Here is a 20,762-nt window from a genome sequence, read left to right on the forward strand (position 1 = left end):
CCTCTCCCTCCTGTTGCAGGCATTTTGTAGTTTTGTTAGGGTGTACCGCTGACCAGCAAAATACTGTATCGCGCCCCAGAAAACGTATATCCGCGGTGTCCTTCGCGGCTCGTTTCACAAAGCGAAAAAATGGCGTTTCGATTACTCACGATTTCCCTCTATTTGTAAAGCATCAGTTTCGTTTCATTTTATATTGAGGATGGAAAGATGTTGCAGACACATTACTTCGACTTTTTAAGCAAAAATTTCGGGAAGAGAGAAAAGTTTATTATTGTTTTGAAGCAAAATAACGGAGAGCCTTCCGTCATCGCCGGGCGAATTTTACACATTTTCAAAACTGGTATTGTTCCGACTTTTGGTTCTTGTTGTTCGTGATTTAGTGATAACAATAAGTGCAATAGCCTATAATGTAAACAACAACATGGATGAAGTATTGCTGGCCATAGTTTGCACTGTGTACTACGGGAACATAATTAACAGAAGCCGTTTAGCTCCGAAAGTCGCTGTCACCAGAGCTTTTGTTGCTCTTGGCTCACGTGTTTGGTAGAAGAGACAAGCTGGATCGCATGCTGAAGGTCAGTATCCCACATTCCCACATCTCTCGTTGAAGATTGTTGTTTTCAGTAGGATACAATACATATATATTGGTACTTTGGGGTCATCAGTCTCCTTCTCTTTGGTGAGTGCTTTTAAAACGCCGAGTAAAAACTTGATTCACGGCATGGAAGCTTATGTCTCGCTGGATCGAAATTCGAGCGAGATTTTTAAGTTCTATTCCTCTTTAAAAGTAATTAAATCAATTATTCAAATCCAAGCCATCAGGGGGAATCTGCCATTGAAGCTGCCCTAAGTTAAGGTCCTGTTTAAGGACCTTACCCTTTGAAAATCCTGGGGGTGTTCTTTGAGGCAACACAGGTCCCATTTATATGGTCACGGGTACCCGAGATAACCCTCTCTCTGAGGCAACTTTATCAAGTGTTTGTAGGTGAAAATGTAGCCCCTGTAGGCCAAGTAAAAGTTGACCCTGCATGATTATTCGTAACTCTTATTAAATAATCAAATGTGCAACTATCCCTCTTTGTTTAAGTTTCCCTCAGTCATTTGATCACAGTGGTTTTTGCTGAGTTAATTTTCTCTTCTTTGATACAAATTGCTGCTTTAAATCTTAAATCTAGGCATTACGTGACACTCACCATACTGAGAGTTGTTCCATTCAGGCGAGCCAAAGTGGTTACGTATACTCAAAGAAAAGTTGTTGGTTACTTTACCTGCCAAGGCAAGTCAACTTGCTCACCTGAATTGTCTCATCCCTAAGTCTGGTTCATGATCCTCGTGTAAACAGTTGGTTGAATTTTGCAAAGAAATAAGTGAAAAGTTAGCTCTGCCAGGGTAACTTGGGGAAAGGGTTGTCTCTGGCACACAAGAGCCATTCTATTTTATTTCCATTTTCCCTCTTCCTCTTCCAACTGATTATGCGAAATGTACTGTCCAAAATCTTTATGGGTACTGGTGTTTGAGAGTGTCATCTTTATCACTACTGTGGAATTTACCTCACCTTACAGCCACCTCGTTATTATGGCCACTCTATTCTGGCTCAAACAAAAGCCCAGTCGGTCATTTTCTTATTTATTAATTATACAGTCAGATTTTTGTGGCCTTTTGCTGACCAGATTAACAGAATTCTGGCACATTGTAGGAGTAATTTATGCAATGTGTAGTTCCAGAAAATATCCATACCTCCCCCACGGAAGGGAACTTTTCTGAGTCTCCCTCCCCACACCCCTCTGGAAATTCCGATTGAGCTTCATACATTTCTTTAAATTTTTTGGTCTTATAGAACCCTCCACCCCCCAGGAAATTCCAATCCCTTCTGTGGGGGTAGTATGGATATTTTCTGGAACTGAACAATTTACATGTACAGTAAGCAACAGGCATTATTTTGATAGTGAAGTCCCATGCATACATGTAACTCTTGATTATTTTGAGATTTTATCTTTATTATGTCATCAAGGCAATAATATTTTGATTCCTGCTCCAGCGGGAGGGGGAGGGGGGAACTCTCCTCTATGTGCTATATATAGCTATGTGCAGCCCCAAAGGGTATGGTTATTCAGCTGTTTTGGTCATAAATACTCTAGGGTAAGGCTTTTGCCCTCTTATCTTTAATTTGGTATGTTTTTTAGAATAAGCTACCTCAATTTTCATCATTATCGATAAGACCATCAACAAAAGTCCTTCAAAACTTATGTTTAGGGCCACTGTAGCAGTCGCAACTGTCATAAATGGGGTAGGGAAAATCGCAGATTATGGTCATAAATAGGTTAAGGGTTTAACTTTTGTGAAGAGGGCGGCACTGACCCCCACCCAATTTTTCTGGGATGTACCAAACACATTTTCTTAGCAGTTACGACAGTCTCGCTTTATTAAATCAAAATAGTACTTGCTGCCGGGTACTTTATAAAAGTATAACCCCTCCAGAAGCCTTCACAAAGTACATGTAATGTCAGTTGCTAACAATAATTTTTTTTTGCAGCTGATTAAAATTTAGTATTAAGTTGTACTGAACTGGTGCAGATTTAATATACGTTATATTTTATCACACTTAGTTCACACTTATTTTAAGACTACTCAGCAGCAACTAGTACCTCTTGTATGACCATGCAGTAACAGTATATTCCAAAAAAAAAAATATATGTGTATATGTATTACTATCCTGCCTGGAAGAGTGTGTAGAGAGAGCACACAGTGCAGTGCCCTACTGTATGTCTTTTGTTGGGTATAATAATCTTAAATTTAGAAGACTTGTATTGATCTTTTAGAATTCACAAAAAAAGTTGATATCTTGACAACTCTCCTTTGGCTGTGTCACTTCATAATAAATTAGCAGTTTGGTATGTTGTAGCATAGAACTTTAATTAAGTTATCGCACCGGTATCACAGAGGTCATGGGTTGGAATCCAGTTCACACTTATTTTTTTTTTCAGGCTATAATTTCACCTTTGCTTAAGTTTTGTATAGTTGCAATGATCAATCATGTCTTTATAAGTTAATCAATGTATATATGTCACACTGACTTATACTTTAACAGTTTATCTTAAAGTTTCTTTCTTTCTTTTATTGTGTGGTTCTAGAAAATGTCCATACCCACCCCAAGGAGATTATTGGAAATTCCAAGGATGGGGAGGGTCTCAAAAGCCAAACTTTTTAAAGAAAAGTATTAATCAAAATTGGAATTTCCATAGGGATGGGATGGGGAGATCTCTGTTTAATAAATACGTAAATAATATGTACAGACCCATTATCTGATGTGAAGACTGTGCAACATATCCTGGCCAATGAGTTGCTAAGGTGTAGTATCCTTGTTATCAATTTCAAGTACCAAATTAAAGAAGATCAGCATGTTAGATGGGAGAGGGGAATTTTTCAAAATATCATAAACTAAAAATATATATATTTTTTCCAAACTCAATCATGTTAGTAGTGTTAGTGTCTATTTATTTATTTATTTATTTATTAATAAATACCTGTAAAGAGATAGTCATACATTCTTGCAAGTATTCTGGGAGTCTCCCACAGACCATTTATATCATCCAGTCCCCTAGGAAAGTTATGAAATTTATTGTCCAAGTAAGCTACTGAACCATGGGCTCCAGTGGGGACAGTGCTATTACGATGCAATTTGCAGATGTGCTACATAATATGAGCTTAACAGTTATGTTACCATGGCAACAGACTGCATTTCAGACCTTCCCTGATATTCTAGGCTTTTCTGGCCACCTTTGGAGTTCCATTTTGATATTTGCCAATGGTGCTTCATCTGCATGATCCAGCAAGCCTATTAAATAGTAAGGTCGAAGTCATGGCCTTGATTAATGTTTTTCAAGCTGAAAATCACTGCATTATTGAAATTGGGTTAGAGGGGACTGGAAAAGATTGAGTTGCCAATTGGGAACATATTTTTTATAGCCATATTAGTGTGTTGCCTGTAGAACTATAAGGCTACCAAGTTTCAATGATCTCTGCTGTATATATGGTCTGCACTTGATGTAATATTGGGTTTGGTGTATGAAATCATCAGTCCTCTCATTTGCATATATTTTACACATTTTAAACTTAAATATCTCCAGAACTAATGCAGATATTTGCAAAGGTAAACAGTGCTTTTTGTAATCTATAGTGGAATTCTATTTGATACTCCTAAAAATTCTGAATCAAGGGGTAAAAATTTGATGATAGTAGCATGCCAAGTCATTGAGTTGAATTTATGCTGCTGACATTTACATGTACTGTAAGGTGTTGAAGAGAATTTTGGAGGGGAATTTGGTGTGTTTATTGAATTGCCAGAGGTTGGTTGGTTGGTTTTGTTATTGCTTTGTCATTATCTTCCATGTATTTTTTTTAAAGCAGAGTGGTTGGTAGCAAAAGCAAAACTGGCAATATTCTCACTTACCTGTGTTTCTAAAGTCATGTTTTTAGGTTTTTGTGGTCAATCTATTAGCAGCTGCACTGTCTTAAATTACAATAGAAAAGGTGTGATATTAATTATGTAAGTTATACTTTGGTACCGTTCATACCAAAATTATAGTAATTTTCTGGTTCAATGTTTGCCTCTGCATTAATTTGATTAAACTACTGTAGTTTATTTTTTAATCGAATTTAATTCTGTCAAAATGGAGGTGGAAATCTAAGAGCAATAGTAAACTAGACCAACAAATATACGGAGATCTGCCACCATTGCTTTCGTGGCTGGGTGGAGATGAATCTAAGTCAGACCAAAATTAGAAAAAAAATTACTGATTTAATGTGATTATGGAAATGTTGGAGGGTTGAAATGGGATCCTGGCTATGGGAGGGTAGGAATTGGGACTGAGGGGGTGGATGGTGTGCTTGTGAATGTAAGAACCTCTCTGAAAGTGAAAACAAACTGTAGGTTTGAAAAGTTCAAAGCGGAAGTAAAAATTATGCTTTAATATATCTTGTTTATTAAGGTGGTAAATGAGCAAATACCCACTTACGGTGAGTCATTGAAACAATGACATAATTTATGTTTGTCTTTTCTTAGGTGGTTACTTCCTGGCATATACACCCCTGAGTTACACAGGCATACAATGCTATGATTTAGATGATGCAACCTGCTTTCCCATGTTTAACATACACGTAAGAGTATCAGTGGACCAGTGTACAAGTGTGATTTCTCTACTGATAATGAGAATTATAATAAAGATACAAAGCCACTCTGGTGTGATTTATTTAACATTATTCCTTAACAGTAAAGTGAACCAATTAAACCAAAGGTTGCACTCTGTAAGATCAGGTGTACAAAAATTGAATAGAAAATTTCACTACATCAATTTTATTAATTAAGTAAACTTCTCTGCAAAATATATTTGGTATGTTGTTGTATTGGTAAGAATATATTTTGGAATTTTTTATGGGAAATGTTTCCATTTAAAAATGTAGCTCAGATGCCACAACTGTAATTCTCCTTTCTGTGGTGTTTTCTTTTGTGGTAAATTGTGAAAACAAATTATGTTGACCTACATGTAAGTAAAAAAATATACAAGTAGTAGCTCTTCTGAAAAAAAAAAGTTAATTTGTTGTTGTTTCTTCCTCTTCATTTTTTCCTTGAACATTTTTATTTTCCTAATAAGTAGTTTAGCTAGCCATAAAAATGTTTTGCCATCTCTGAGACCATTTTCAAGATAAAAAAGTGATTTGTATATAAAATTTGAATTTTTTTTGGGGGGGGGGGGTGGGGGGGTGGGACCTTTTCAGAATTTTCCTACAAAGATCACAAGGTACAAGGGAAGGGGCAAAAATAGAATTTTAAGTGTTAAAACATATGTTTTCATTATTAGTTTGGGCCTCTCTGTGAAGCTGCAAAGTATACTTGAGGATAATGTTATACCCATTTTAATTCAAAATACAAATGGAAACTTGCATTGACAATCACTTAATCTCTTGGCACTGGTTTGTTTTTTAATAGTTGCCTTTTTTCACAAAACAATAATTTGAACATCTTTGCTACACAAGGTGGGGGGGGGGGGGGTATTCTGCAAAGTTTTAAATGGAAAGGCCTTATCTCAAGGTCCATTACCCCTTACCCTTTTGTATACATTTGTACCATTTTGATAGAAATGGCACCTCTTTTGTCGACCTTACATTGCAAAAGGGTAAATGTATCCCTTTAACAAACCTATTTAAGAATACTTCATCCCTTTTCTATTCCCTTGGAAAGAGGTTAATAAACAATATTATAGAATCTCTTCATTCTGGCTGAGGAAAGTAAATGAGAGCTTTTCAACAACATTTTAGAACCAGAAGAATGGAATCCCTAAAAAACAGATTTTCCTACCCTTTCATACACCTCAACTTGTGAAATCCCTATCATTTTATACCTGAAGCCTGAAAAAGGTACTCATCTTGAGCTGAGCCTCCCCATATAGGTCATTACAGAGAGCCTTCCCACATACACATGTCAGGAACTCTTGACAAGTACTGGCTTCAAGACTGGTCTGAGCCAGCTTCTTCAGTTATTTAGCACAAACTTGTTGCTCTCTGTCAATTTCTAGTATGAAACCTTTTCTTTGCTGATCTGGTCCAAGTTCACAGACACTAGCATCACTCTCACGACACTGACTCTATCAATGTCACTCACAGTCTGATTCTTCAGTTTCACTGCACCATGCTTCATCATCACTCATCTTTGTTAGACATGAGTTCATTAGCTTGTAAAATTCACCAGCCTGGCAGTGTCACTGTTGCTATTGCCTGTTCCCAGACTTCCTTTTATGGCTAGATGTAGGGGCATGAAATTTCTCTACTGTTTCTGAACAATTTGTTTAGATGGCATATTGAAAGAGTGATGAATTACTGAAAATTGCCAGTATTGCTAGTGTTCTCTCATTCCCTTAGGGATTGAAATATCTTGATGTAAGATTACATAGGGAAAGCACACTGAAATATAATGCACAATTTTTTAGTAACCTTTCAAAATGGGTGGCCAATATGACAGGGATTAATAGATAAGGAACTTGGTCTGCAAACAGGGCAAATGAGAGGGTTTGAAGAACTTAAAGGTGCATGCTTGACCTCAGTGGGGGGGGGGGGGTATTGGAACTTAGCGTTGCTGACGTTTAACACTTGAAACGGAAAAATAAATTTGATTAGAAATGAGAAAAAACCACGACATGTCCAAATTACTCAATCGCTGTTAAAACTAATCTTCTTGCTTTTTTTTAAGGGGTTCACGGCCTGCCTGTAACGAAGCGTTTATCAATTAAGGGATTGCTTAGGGAAAACATATCTTGTTTAAGGTTCTCAACCAATCGTAACATATTTTATGGCATCAGTTTGAGTCATGAGCAAACACATGAGTTTCTGTTAGTGTCGATAGGCAAGAAAGTTCTGCAAAGCGCGTTATGTGCGTGGGTCTATTCTTGCAGTGATACGATTAACAGCACTCAAGTACTCTCGAGTGTTTGGCAACAGTAAATTTTAAAAAATGCGCTTCTGTTAATAAGGTTCCCCCATGTCTAGAAACCTGTCATTGTACATTTTTCTTAGTGTGATGTCTACCTAAGGGAATAGGATATTTGAATTGAGTATAACTTACCTAGAATTCATTATTTCCACACAAACGATGACTCCTGTGGAATTCAGCGAGGAAGAAATGGTGACATTTCGTAAAAAACACGCCTTCAAAACAGCGTGTTTTTGAATAAATTATTACCCTGTCCTTCAAACAAACTGATATGACGAGGAAGAAGACAAAATTTTGTTTATCGCGGCCAAATGAAACGTTAAAAATATCCAGCCGATTGCAAAATATTGCCATTTTACTTACTGAGAGAACGATTATGCCATATTCAAATTTGATTTTGCCGCTCAGCGCTCTTTTTTACCGGATGTGACGTCATTTTTTGTTGGATGATTCAGATACACAAAAAGTGCCAGGCCTCGGAGAGTGTTCTCCCCCGCCCCTGGCCGTGAGTTAACTTTGTCTTGCCGTGAATTAATGGTGTTCTGTCGTGAGTTAATTTCGTTTTGCCGTGAATTAATGGTGTGCTGCCGTGAGTTAATTTTGTTTTGCCGTCAGATAACATTATCTTGCCGTGAGTTAAGTTTGTAGTGCCGTGACTTTTTGTTTTGCCGTGACAGTTGTGGGCCACCGTAGTGTCTAAAGCAAAAGTTATGCAATAATTGTCTTCTGACACAGTAATGACAATTGTTTTATAAACCTCGCGGCATAAAGTCCTCGTCACGGTCAAATATTCTTTTGTTTTAAAAGGCATGCAAACGAGGCGAAAGGGTCAAAGCCGTTGATAACGGCAATAACAGCTATTGAACAGAGAGCATTTTCAAACTACACACTGTTCTATCAATCGGCAATGGCGCAACCGCGAGACGTCGAAACGAAGCACAACTTGATGCTATCCCCAATGGAGAAACAAGACGACAAAAGCAAGCTCGTTTTGAAAATCCTGGTTGTTCTACTGGCTTTGCTGTCCCTTGCTCTGCTCATCGCATTAATTGTAGTCGCAACAAAAGATAAAACTGAACCACTGGAAAATGGATCGTCGTCTGCGGGCGTCGAAGAGTTCTGCCCGGAGACAACAAAGTTGACATCTTCACCAGCACGCTCGTCAGGTCTATACGACGACTTATCCAAGGATGAAATCATCGCTGTACGAGATTACATCCTCAGTCAATCGTCTCTGAATGTCACACGATATGAAGATGCGGCCATCAACGACAACTACATATATTTGATCGAGTTGCAACAACCGCCCAAAGATGAAGCACTCAATTTCCTCGACAATAACAACGCCCCGAAGCCTGAACGCAAGGCTCGAGTTGTCATTTACTATGGTGGGAAAATCAAGCCGGAGGTGAGGGAATATCTGGTGAGTCCAGTAGCAAAACCAACAAATCATCTTGAAACGACCGGCCCGGGTCAGAAATATCCGATCCCATTTGATTCGCGGCCACCGGGTGGAAAAGATAACGATGCCATGAAGAGTATCATTATAAACGCGACAAAACAAGCTTATGACCTTTTGAACGAAAGCTACGATGGGTACACATACAGCGGCTGTACAGACCGCTGTCTGGAATGGTCTGAATCCGCACCGGGCGTTTTTGGTCTGCGAGAAACATGGATCTGGTTTCTTCGGCGACTTCAGGGCAGTTATGTGCATCCTGTCGGTTTTGAGATATATCTTAATAAACAAGGAAGCGATGTTTCACTGTGGAAGGTTGACAAAGTATTTTATTATAATCAGTCTTTCGATAGTATCGAGGAATTAATGCACGCTTACAACAACGGCTCTATTTACAAAGTGTTCCTCCCTGCACCATCCTCCTCAGATAAAATGCCTTTATACTCGTCCTATCTTCGCCGTGGAAAGCCACAGCCTCCAAAGCCATTGCGGCCACCGCAGCTGGTGGAGCCCGATGGCAAGCGCTACACAGTCAGTGGACATCACGTGGAATACATGAAGTGGAGTTTTGATTTCCGTTCCCGCAGTTCCACCGGCGTGCAGCTGTTTGATATCAGATTCGACAAGCAAAGAATCGTGTACGAGCTCAGTTTGCAGGAGGCGGCAGCTTTCTACTCAGGGTGGAGTCCCATGCAAATGGTGACAGACTATGTGGATTCCGCGTGGGGAATGGGATACAGCAAGTTTGAGTTAGTTCCAGGTATCGACTGTCCCAGCACAGCTTCATTCTTTGACGCAGTTCATTTTGTTGCCGGCAGTGAGCCCGCCAAGTTTAAAAACTCACTGTGTTTGTTTGAACTCGACCTTGCACTTCCATTGCGCAGACATTTTGACAACAACTTTGAAGGTGGTTACAAGTTTTACGGAGGAATGCCAGGAAGTGCGTTAGTATTGCGTTCAGCATCCACAGCGTATAACTATGATTATATTTACGATTATTTGTTCTATCCAAACGGAGTCGTGGAAGTCAGGGTTTCGACGAGTGGATATGTGCAGGCTACGCTTTGGACATCCCATGAAGCTTCTTATGGTAACCAGATCCATGCTGGGGTTGCCGGCACCATTCACGATCACTTGATCAACTACAAAGTAGACTTGGACATCGGTGGAAGAAAGAACTCTTTTGAAACTGTTGACATCAAGGTGGAAAACATCACAAATCCTTGGTTTCCTAAAGAGAGACGAGTGCAGAAGGTCGTAAGTTGCAGCTTGAAGAAAACCGAGCAAGAAGCCATTTATCATAACAATTTTGACCATCCCAAGTACCTCAATTTCTTCAGCGAGGGAAATGTGAATACAATGGGCGTCAAACGTGGATACCGTGTACACATCCGGGACATGATGAAGCAAATGTATCCAAAAGAGTGGGAGCTGGTGAGAGGAGCTGCTTGGTCACTGAATCAAATGACGGTCACTAAACGCAAGGAAAAGGAAGAAAAAAGCTCATCTATCTACAATCAAAACAGCCTATACGACCCTGTTGTTGACTTTGCAAATTTCACAGCAGATAACGAGAGCATCGTGAATGAAGACCTGGTCGCCTGGGTTACAGTAGGCATGATGCACATACCACATTCCGAAGACATCCCGAACACTGCCACCGCTGCCAACTCCGCCAGCTTTTTCCTGCGCCCGTACAACTACTTTGACGAAGATCCTTCCATGGCTTCCCATGATGCAGTGCTGATTTTGCCGACCAAGAATGGCGCCGACATTAACACATTTGACACTCTCGAGGGACCTGCGTGCGCCAAGGAAAGCAAGCCTATGAATTTCACAGGTCGTTATGGCGACATCTAACGGATTTGACCAAATTTAACCCGTTCCAGAGCTGAGTTACAGACTGGGTACATTGTTTTGTTTTTGCCGTCCTGTGTGCCAGTGGACACGCCAGGCAGTGAGTGACTGAGTGGGTGTGTACATTTTTATTTATCAGTTGTGATAATTGGTTTGTTTAATGTCTGTGGTCACTGCCTTTTGATTGATTCGACGCTTATAATGCAAACTTACCAATCAATCTTGGATGGGCGCATCACTATATCTGCTATGTCATTGACTTATTAAATAACGCTCAGAGGGTTTCACGGTTCGGCGTATGTCTCTAAATGGAAATGCTTTTGTTCGCTTCTTATCAATGTTGTCGCTTTAAAAACCCCATTCAGATGTAGTTCAGTAATAACATGCTATAGTTAGTCGTGGAAGAATGACGGATGACCAAAATTCTCAGAAGATTTCAGTGGATTTTACCGACTCTATCGACCGTTGAATTTAGTGTTTAACCGTACGATTTATTCTACGGTTGGTGATTTTACGGCTATTCGCATGTGAAATTAGGTAACTTGCTTACTATTGGTTCATAAACAATGAAAAACTGGGACTGTGCCAAAGAGCGTACACAGGTGAATAAATAATACAAACTTGCGCCAAACCGTGAAACCCTCCCTTTAACAACGGCAATTATCGCACTACAAATTTGGATGAAAGTCTTTTAGCTCTGTGTATCTGTGTTAAATTGATATCGTTCAGAGCTCAATCAAAGTTTGGAGCATGCTCAGATTGGTCTCCTTGAGGGATTTAATTCAATTTTTTCGTCGAGCATACCACCCCCATTTCACCCCAGGATTCCCCTCCCCACCCCCGAGTTTCTTGTACTATTTTCAGTCAAAAAGGTTAGCTTTGTGATTTTGTCGCGCCCGTGTAAGTATGTTAAGCAACGACAAAGTGACTATGGCTCAGGCAACTTGCGGGTTAATCATTTTTGGCTACGAAAGACTGGTACAAAACCGACGATGAATTGACGACCGTTGACGGCGTTTGGTGCTACTTCTCCTCGGAGACCCAGAACGAGACTTTCCTTCTCCCGAATTTTTTTTCTCGCCCGTGGACACTAAAGTGAACGCGTTATGTTCGTGACCACGAAAGTGGAAACTCTGGAGGCGACAACAAGAAATGCAATGAAGTCTATCGAAGAGCTCACAACACCGCAAATTATCCCTGATGTGGACCACAAATGATCCCGCCGGAAAACCAGGAATGGCATGGAGACGGAGTTTATTCCTCGGGTCGAGATTTCAATTTGTAACCTAAAGAGAAACAAGCCACTACTGACAATATTCTATATAGATATAATTCTCATGATAAAATGGTTCTTCGGATAGATGACCATAAAAGCTTTGTATGCACTGAGGAGTGCTTTGTAATCGGCTTTGCCTATAAATGACCATAACAATTCAAAACAATTTAACCGAAGCGAAAATTGCGAACGGATAAATAAAGTCAGATCAGTCACTCAATATTCCGGCTACATCTCAATTTACTCAAAAGTGGCGTTTATAGCGTTTTTGGCTATCTTCTCTGGTTAAAAATATAGATAAGCTGTTAAGTGGCCCGCGATTAACACGATTCCCACGAGAGTTCCCGGAGAAAACACAAAACTAGAAAGCGGCGTTTATGCCGTTAATGGCGTTTTTGGCTATCTTTTCTGGCTGGTCCGAAATCCCACTCCGCGTTTTCGGCGGAACAGCCGTCTTTTCTGGTTGAAAATAGAGATAAATTTCGTGTTTCAAGCAGTGTTTATCTAGTTGGTATCGAAGCGTACTTGCTCAGACATGTTCCGCATAAATAATAGGTTTCCCGCGCGCGCCAACTTATCATGCTTGATGACGTCATCGTGTTCTGGATCCCCATTTTATGTAAATGGCCCCCCTCAAAAAGGCACCTGGCATCCCTTCTCTACTTCTGACATGTATCAGCTAGATTACCTGTGAAGCCGAACAAGAGCTAGAAAACACTGAAAAAGGCTTCCATCGTAATAAATTTTATTGGCGGCCTTCCTAAATAATTACTCAATTACCCTGGCTTGACTCAGTTGTGTCCCTCGTCCTATTTTCCTCTCACTTTCTTTTTCGTTTCTCGTGATCCAGCCTTTAATTTCGACCTTCTTTTTGATTCAGCTGTTTGTCATCAGATCAAAATTTCTTGGTGTTACTTTGAGAGAAAGCCCTCATAACAAGGTTGGACCACTCCTCTCACTGGATATGGTCGCTTCGCCTGTTCACATCCCTTTCAGTAATAATGACAACGTCATTGCTAGAAACGCTAAAGCGCATTGTCCTAAATGGCGAATCATGTAAGATAACAACTCCAAGGCAGATGAAATTTATCGCTTTGTTTCGTTGGGTGTAGAAGTTCAGGAATTTTCACGCCTTTTAAACTGCTACTGTGACCAAAAGTCAATTCTACTTTTTCTTTGTATTTCAAAACTATATAACTGAACCACTAAGTGACCGAAGTTTTAAGCCTTCATTTCAAAAAGGCACCTGTTTATTTTGACTGAAATTTTCCTAATTAATGGTCCGCCATTACTAACTTTAAAATCTTGAGAGAGCCGGATCGAGGATAAGAGACGTCAAAGACTCACTAGTTTAAAAATGCAATGCATGTGTACGCGCCTAAATTAATATGCAGCACGGGAGTTTCGAACTTTCAGACTTGTAAACTCGTGTTTTGCACGTACAATAAGCTGCGTTTACACGCTGCAATTTTAAGCTAGTGAGTCTTTGACGTCATCTTATCCTCGATCCAACCCTGTGAGGTCCAATCGGTCAGTCTTGTGAAATGGCGGACCGTGAAATCCTAAACGTGCACTCAAAGGCTACTATAATTTTACATAATGGTAATTGAACTGAGTGGAGAGCAATTTGGTCTGAAATGGATATGCGTGATTTCAAAATCACAAGAATGATTTGAGACCAAAATTGCACTCCACTCAGTTCAATTGCCATTTTATTACCGTCCGTTTTGAAATCGCCAATTTAATAGCAAAAATACAAGAACTACAAGATTTTGGTCAGTCCAAAAGTTGCCAAGCAAAAGTTGCAAAAGTTGCAAAAGTTGCCAAACAGTGGCTTTTTGTCTTTCATTTTCCTACGATGTGATTGGTTAGTTTGAAAAAGCCTTGAAATCTGATTGGTAGTTCTCTCTCATTAGCCAGGAAAAAGATGCAATTTAGAGCAAAAAATAGTGCGATTCGTGAGAGAGCCAATCAGATTTCAATCAGATTTCAAGGAAAACCAGTGATTTCAAAATGGATGTAATAAAGACGATAAGCAGACGATTAGAGCTGCCTCGATCACATTTCTTTGCACGCCTGTAGCCGCACGTTTTTTGGTTCGCACTGGAATTTAATTTATTTCACCTATACCACTGTGCCTTCCAGCGTTGACATGGTTACGTTACCCAGAAAAGGTGTTAACGTTCGCTGCCTTTCGGTATTCCAGTCTGAAAAGTCTTCCTATCCTCCCCCAGACACAAGTTATTAAAATCCTATGTTTCAATAGGCCCTAGCGAAGAAGTGTCAGATTTCTATAATTAAAAAACTCAAAAGCTAGCCTCCTTTTGTTATTCCCCAGTCTTCAAAACGCCTTGGATTGCATGGTATTGCTTTAAGACCATCCTTATGTTGTCGCCCTTCTGAAAGTGCAACACAGACCTGACAATACAGTGGATACTTTGGCATCCAGAAGTCTCCAATAGCAGTTCCAGTGATATCGACGTAACCTTTGCACTTCCATTCTAGATATTTATTATACTCGGTCTCATTGCTACTAAGATACTTTATGTAATCAGCAAATAGTTGTGAGCTCTTGAAATCACGGACTTTTATGACTGAGTGATTAAGGTATGGACCAGGCAGGAACTCATCAAGCTTGTCTGTAGCCATCACTATGGGAACTGAGCCAGCTTCCCTAGCATGGTGTAGTTGAGCATCGACAAAATAGTCGCAGTCTTGGTTAAAAAATACCAAAGTAAACTTGTATCGTCTGGCCAGAATGGATTTGGCATCTCTGAAATCTGTGCCTTTATCTTTACCATACCTGCCAACCAAACCTGGTTTGTTTTCAAGACAGGCTCCATAAGAATCGACTTGCACAAATTTCATCAACTGTCTCATGTATTCTGTTCGCACAGGCTCACAATTTGACAAGGCTGCCATAATGAGTCCAGTTTTATCTTTAAAAGGAATTGGTGGTGTTAAATTTGGGAACAAAACAGAAGGATCAGGAAAGTCAGAATCCAAGCGATAGCTTTTCAGTAAGTTAAATTTGGACATAAAATTAACCGCTATCCTTTAATATTGGTGTATACACTGAGTTTTCTCTAATTTGCAGAATCCATGGCACAGACTGTATAGGAGGTAACGGGTCTAGATCCATAGCATGGACAACAAAGCCTTCTGCCTGTTTTGCTCGAGATATGTCACTTGTTAACTCGCAAGACACTGGATATTCACCTTTCGGCCACTTTTCGTGTAGATTAAGCCGTGTCCCAAAAAACGCCGCCCAGTACACACCAAGCCAAGTCTTTGTTTGTTTTTCTAGACTAGTGCCATTGTTGTGGGCTGGAGTTCCTCTCTGTGCTATCTGTACCTCCTTCATGGCAGGTCTCTGAAATAACATTTTTTCATTTGAAACGTAGTTTATCTGAAGTTGCCATAATAGCACTACCAAGAACATCGTACAAGGTAGGAGCTTTAGTGCGAATGAATTCGCTGCCATCACTGCTGTGTCTCGAGAGGTCTTTTCGTGCACCTGTTAAAATCAAAGCGCTCTTAGAGCCAGCTCATTCATGTAATGACTAATTTGCATTACGCTCTTTGGTTATGAAATACTGGTGGAGTTGAACCCCGTTTATTGGAACCCTCAAGGGAAACAAAGTTTGAAATAGCAGGGGTTAAGTTCGAATAGACTGTAAGACATCATTATTCTTGAGAAAATATCCATATTACTCATGGGGATTGGAAATCCGACAGTCCCCTTTGTGGGGGAATAGGCATTATCTGGGATCACACATTGTTGATCCATTCCCATGAACACCAAAACCTGACAACTCACTTTGAACTAATTGCCAATGGCCAACACTTTGGAAGATTAAAGGTCAGCTTTTGGCTATTGGAGCTCTGGGATGGATTGTGTAACCAATGTGAGCTATGATTGGTCGATGGTTGCCATTGAAAACCATTGATCAATCATAGCTCACATTTTGTATCTGGGTACAAACCAAGTGGCCTATCAGGCCAGAGCTTATATCCTGGTTTGTGTAGCATGGAGTGACTAGGAGTATTTCTACTCCCCCTGAATGGGATGCACGTCCATCGCAGGGTTACCCCCAGCACTGAGTTCACCGATACCAATTCATACATCTGGGTGGAGGGAGGCACTGTGAGAGTGAAGTGTCTTGCCCAAGAACACAACACAATGTCCCCGGCCAGGGCTCAAACCTGGACCAGTTGATCCAGAGATGAGCACACTAACCATGAGGCCACTGAACCTTCCACCATCCCAAAGCTTGCACTCAGTCTCCCCAAAGTTTCTGTCAAGGAAAATAGAAAATATTTCCTATAAAATGTTTCTAATAACAGTAATAAATAAAATAAATGAAATAATTAATTAAAATACAGTTTCTCATAAAATAAAATAAATCAGAAGTAGGATTTCCGAAACAAGAATGTTTTGAGGGCAGATTTAAAAGACGAAAGAGATGTTGTATTTTTAACAGAATCCGGTAGACTGTTCCATAATATAGGTGCGGAGAAAGAAAAGGCACGTTCACCGTATGTCACAGAGTTCACAGTAGGGACGGAGAAAGTTTAGAGGATGAGCGTAAGCTCCGTTGCGGGTGGTATTGTTGTAGGAGGGATGACAAGTAGGCTGGACAAAGTCCATAGATAATCTTAAAAGTGATGAGCAGAAGTTTGAATATAATCCGTGACTCAACAGGTAGCCAGTGTAATTCTCGAAGGGCAGGTTTGATGTGGTCGTATTGCTTGGTTCCAGTGATAACGCGTGCGGCAGTCTTTTGAACTCTTTTTGGCTACACTTTGGTCAAAACAGCGCTAAAATTATGACTGAGTATGTTATCTTAAAAATACTCCCAAATTAGTTTTTAGCTTTTTATCATTAAGTAACGCACCTTTAACAAATTATACATATTAAAATTTAAAAACAAAACAAAGTGCTTTGCTGTTACTATATCTATGCTTTTCTACGACTCTCCTTATTGCTTTTTTTCTTCTAAAAAAATCAGGGTTTTAACAATTTTCATTTCACTCGACGACAGTACAGAATTTGAAAAAGTGAGACTTTTCCAATTTGACATCACAGCCATGTGCATCGCTAATTAGCTCATTATCAGAATAACTCTTTATAGCTTCAGTGCATTTATATGTAGAAGTATTTAACAAAAGTAGACCATAATCTTTTATATACAGTTTCCTTCTATTAAAACATGTCTTTTTGGTTTAGTGCCGCTTTAAGAAGCGCCTTTTGTCAGGAGGCGCAAACTACGGACATCCTACTGCCTCAGGGAGCGCTTGCCTGTTGTCTGGACGGCTTGTGTACGTTGCTTCAATGGCTAATGTTTATGCGTTAGTGAAATCAGCCTTTGGCGCTTACCTTAATGAAGAGTACTCACTGACGGGTCTCGACAGAGTTTTCTTTTCTAGATTATAGCCAACATTTTCAATCAGCTTTTTGCCGGTCGTCCTTTGATCGAATCAATGTGAAAATTACAGCAGTTATTATGTGGCTGAGAAAAGTACTTCATTCTGATTGGCTGAGGACATGTCAATAAATCGGTAACAGGCCACGTTTGATATACATCAATATTCTGACATGGCTACGAGGTTTTCAGTTCAAACTTCTATATTTGGTGGTGTTTCCTTTGTTTCCAAGTCTCCTTTGGGAATTGTAAGACAAAAGAAATTTAAAAAGTTTGCAATTTTTACCCGAGAGCCTCGGCTCAATGTTCGAATATTGATTTATCGAACGTGGCCCATTCTTGAGTTGCTCTGCAATGTAAATAAACGCGCGCGTGTTCGTGGTTTTCTCAGTCATAATAAATGAGAAATCGTGTAAAAGATGGTAATTGAACTGAGTGGAGAACGATTTGGTCTGAAATCACAAATATCATTTCAGACCAAGATTACACGACACAGAGTTCATTTATTACAGCCATTTTGAAATCACCAATCTAATCGTCTTCATACAGGAGTTTGGTCAGTACTAATATTACATTGATGCAGTAGCCGGTCTGTTAAAAAGGCAGAACCGCAAACGCTTTTACATCTCATTTTGTATGGAAAACAGAAAAAAAAAAATGCGATTTAGAGCAAAAAATAGTGCGATTAAATCGTAAATATAAATCGCGATGGCTTTTGTGAGGGGAGATTTGCCGATATTCATAACCATGAAAAAGCCAACAGTTAGCATTTAAGTGAAAGAACAATAACCATGGTAACCACCTGTCTATCTGTATCATCGTGTAGCACCTTGTAGTGAGAACTACCTGAAGTTGTAAGTAGTTAATATTTACGAGCAGCTAAACAAATAATCGTGTATTCCACTTCCTTGCAGCACCTATACTGAATTAACAAATGCTACAATTAGTTACAATAACAGTAGTGCTATTATGACTCATTACTTTAAGTGTACTTACTAATTATAATTCGACAACACTACATGTAAAGCTAAGAACATCTCAATGTAAAAAAGTCTTTAGTTCCTTCTCGCCCGATCTTAGGTTAACGGTATAGTTATTTGTTGGGTTCTCGGGAGAAGGAATGAAATTGGGTCGGTGTCTGTCATTCCTCGTTATTATTATTTCAGGTATAAATTTGCGATAAGAGTCGAAGATAACTCCGGGCTGGAAGCCTTTTTTTTTTCTTTCTCTCCACCCCCTCCCCCTTCTCGTTCACCCCCGCCCCACCTCTCCCCATTTCTTCCCTCACCTCAGCCGCGCTCCTTCGCTTGCCCGCTTACTCGTTCGCTTTCTCTCCGCCTGAAAAAAGAAAGGAAACGGCTGCTACGCAAGCTATCTTGGACGTTCTCTATTTTTCTGACAGGTAGCCTGGAATATTCTTCCAAAACTTGAATAGCGCACTCGAGAATCGATCTGACATTACTTAATCTGACATAACTTACAGAGATTTTTAGTAGAAATGAACCAACAGCTGATTCGCGTGCACCAGCTTGCTGGTGTCCTTGCAACATACGTCCATTGTCACGATGAGGCTCGTCCCCGCTTAATGTCCCTGCAACATTCCCCTAGTGCGTAACCACCTTTATTCGAAATTTATAAAAGTCAAAAGTAAAGTCTGTGTCTGACTAAATGGTCCATACCGCCAGAGCTCTGGTGATTTTTCCGTTTTCAAATCCGTATCAAACTATTTTCCCCTAGTCCAAATTCTAAAAATCCCCAATTTCATAAGATCTACAACTGTTCCCCATAAAACTGAAAAGCTTTTTCCTGTTTGTTATTCTTCAGTCTCTATAACGCCTCTGACACGTGCGACTGATGAATTTCCTTTCCTGTGTCACTTTAGCGGACAGAGTACTGTCTTGAACAAGAACACATTGCGGACCAGGAGGGAGAGGTCAACTTCGCTTGCGTAGCCATGCGATTGCGCGCCCGATGATCTTGGCCATTATGACGTCACTCGTGAGCCGGCCCGTGAAGTTTCGATGGCCGCTAAAATAATGACACCAGAAAAGTTTTTCTTCCAATGATTGCTCAAAGAATTTGAAAGAAAGCGATCAACAGAGCACAGGAATAAGATAACCTGTTAATATTGTGTCCAAAAATGCTGTGGTTTTCAAAAACTAAATGTCAAAAGGCTCAAAAACACGCAAAATTTCGAGATCGCTCAATTGAAAACGTGATTTAAAAGTGAAACTTTGTGCTCGTTTCATGGGCGATATCTGGAGAAACCAACAATGAACAACACAAACACAAAAATAGGATCTTGATATGGTTTAAAACGTTTGAATGGTGATGAAAACGAATCATTTAAAATATGCGTAAAAATGATCAGTGCGTTTAAATCCATTATTTTGTAGACGATAGCATGGAGGACCTGCTGATCAATAATCGAAAACCTCGAAATACGAGAAAGTATTAGATAGAAAATGTTCCCTTACAAATAAATTTAAGCTATCAAGTCATATACTGGGTTGGAAAGTAAATAATGCACCAAGGAATTATTTTTCTGCGCTAAATTATCCGCAAAACCGTCGAAGATAACATTTTCCTCTGCGAGGCCAACCAACTGACGCAAGCTTCCGAGCAGACGTGTGGATATTTTAGATGGTAGAATAATACAAAATCATTGTATGGGAGACCTAGATGAAACGGATGATATTCAGAATAACATGGACGAGACCTTAACAGAAAGGTGCTTCATTTCATGTGAAAATGTTCGTCAAATATGAGAGCGGAGCAGGATCTGTTTCCTCGGGCGTCCGCATGCAATGCAAAGCTGTTTCTTGTCTCGCAGCTTCTTCTGAACTTCTGACAAGAAAGGCATCCTAAACTGTTGCTTTGGATTCTAATTTTTTTTTTGTTAATTTCTCAGTGAGTTCACTTAAACCTGTATAGACTGTAAAAGAAAACTGTGTAGGATGTTACATGGAAAGAACTAAAAAATAGAGAATCTGGTTCCAAGCAGCAAGTGAATTGAAGAGGAAAGAAAATATGAACTGGGACACTTCTTATGCTAAGCCATTGGCAATAAGAGTTAACTTATCCAAGAGAAACTTGTTGAGCCACTTTTAATGCACTTTATGAGAGATTTTTCGGTTATAATTAAAATCTACTTACCTCACAAGAAAGAAAAATGATAGTTACTCCTTGAGATCCAAATACAATACCATTTGAATCTGGAATGATCGGAGAAATCTGCCTCAAAAAGTTGTATCAGCGACA

General features: G+C 39.7%; 2 protein-coding genes and 1 long non-coding RNA gene across 4 annotated transcripts; 2 read left to right on the forward strand and 1 right to left on the reverse strand.

The window, feature by feature from the left end:
• The first annotated feature begins 4 nt into the window (after nt 1-4).
• Nucleotides 5-5,234, forward strand: LOC149097238 (uncharacterized). Its single transcript, XR_016204320.1, has 2 exons — nt 5-575; nt 1,176-5,234. It is a non-coding gene; the product is annotated as an uncharacterized LOC149097238 (long non-coding RNA).
• A 2,575-nt stretch (nt 5,235-7,809) lies between these two features.
• On the forward strand, nt 7,810-12,295 carry LOC110054347 (diamine oxidase [copper-containing]-like). The gene has a single exon (XM_089280233.1). It carries the CDS (start codon nt 8,391-8,393, stop codon nt 10,800-10,802), a length of 2,412 nt encoding a protein of 803 aa, XP_089136359.1. The 5' UTR covers nt 7,810-8,390; the 3' UTR covers nt 10,803-12,295.
• A 508-nt stretch (nt 12,296-12,803) lies between these two features.
• Nucleotides 12,804-20,720, reverse strand: LOC110054348 (GDP-fucose protein O-fucosyltransferase 4-like). Of its 2 annotated transcripts, XM_089280234.1 has the most exons (3): nt 20,658-20,720; nt 16,316-18,839; nt 12,804-15,592 (listed from the first exon to the last, which is right to left on the reverse strand). In XM_089280234.1, the coding sequence occupies exon 3, from the start codon at nt 15,112-15,114 to the stop codon at nt 14,389-14,391; it is 726 nt and encodes a 241-aa protein (XP_089136360.1). In that variant the 5' UTR covers nt 15,115-15,592; nt 16,316-18,839; nt 20,658-20,720; the 3' UTR covers nt 12,804-14,388. The 2 variants fall into 2 exon arrangements, with proteins under 2 accessions (XP_089136360.1, XP_089136361.1); XM_089280235.1 differs by having other exon boundaries at nt 12,804-18,839.
• Between the last annotated feature and the right edge of the window lie 42 nt (nt 20,721-20,762).

The sequence above is a fragment of the Orbicella faveolata genome, unplaced genomic scaffold (assembly GCF_042242905.1).
Source record: "Orbicella faveolata isolate gen_17 unplaced genomic scaffold, um_ofav_v1 contig_47, whole genome shotgun sequence".
Taxonomy (NCBI): domain Eukaryota; kingdom Metazoa; phylum Cnidaria; class Anthozoa; order Scleractinia; family Merulinidae; genus Orbicella; species Orbicella faveolata.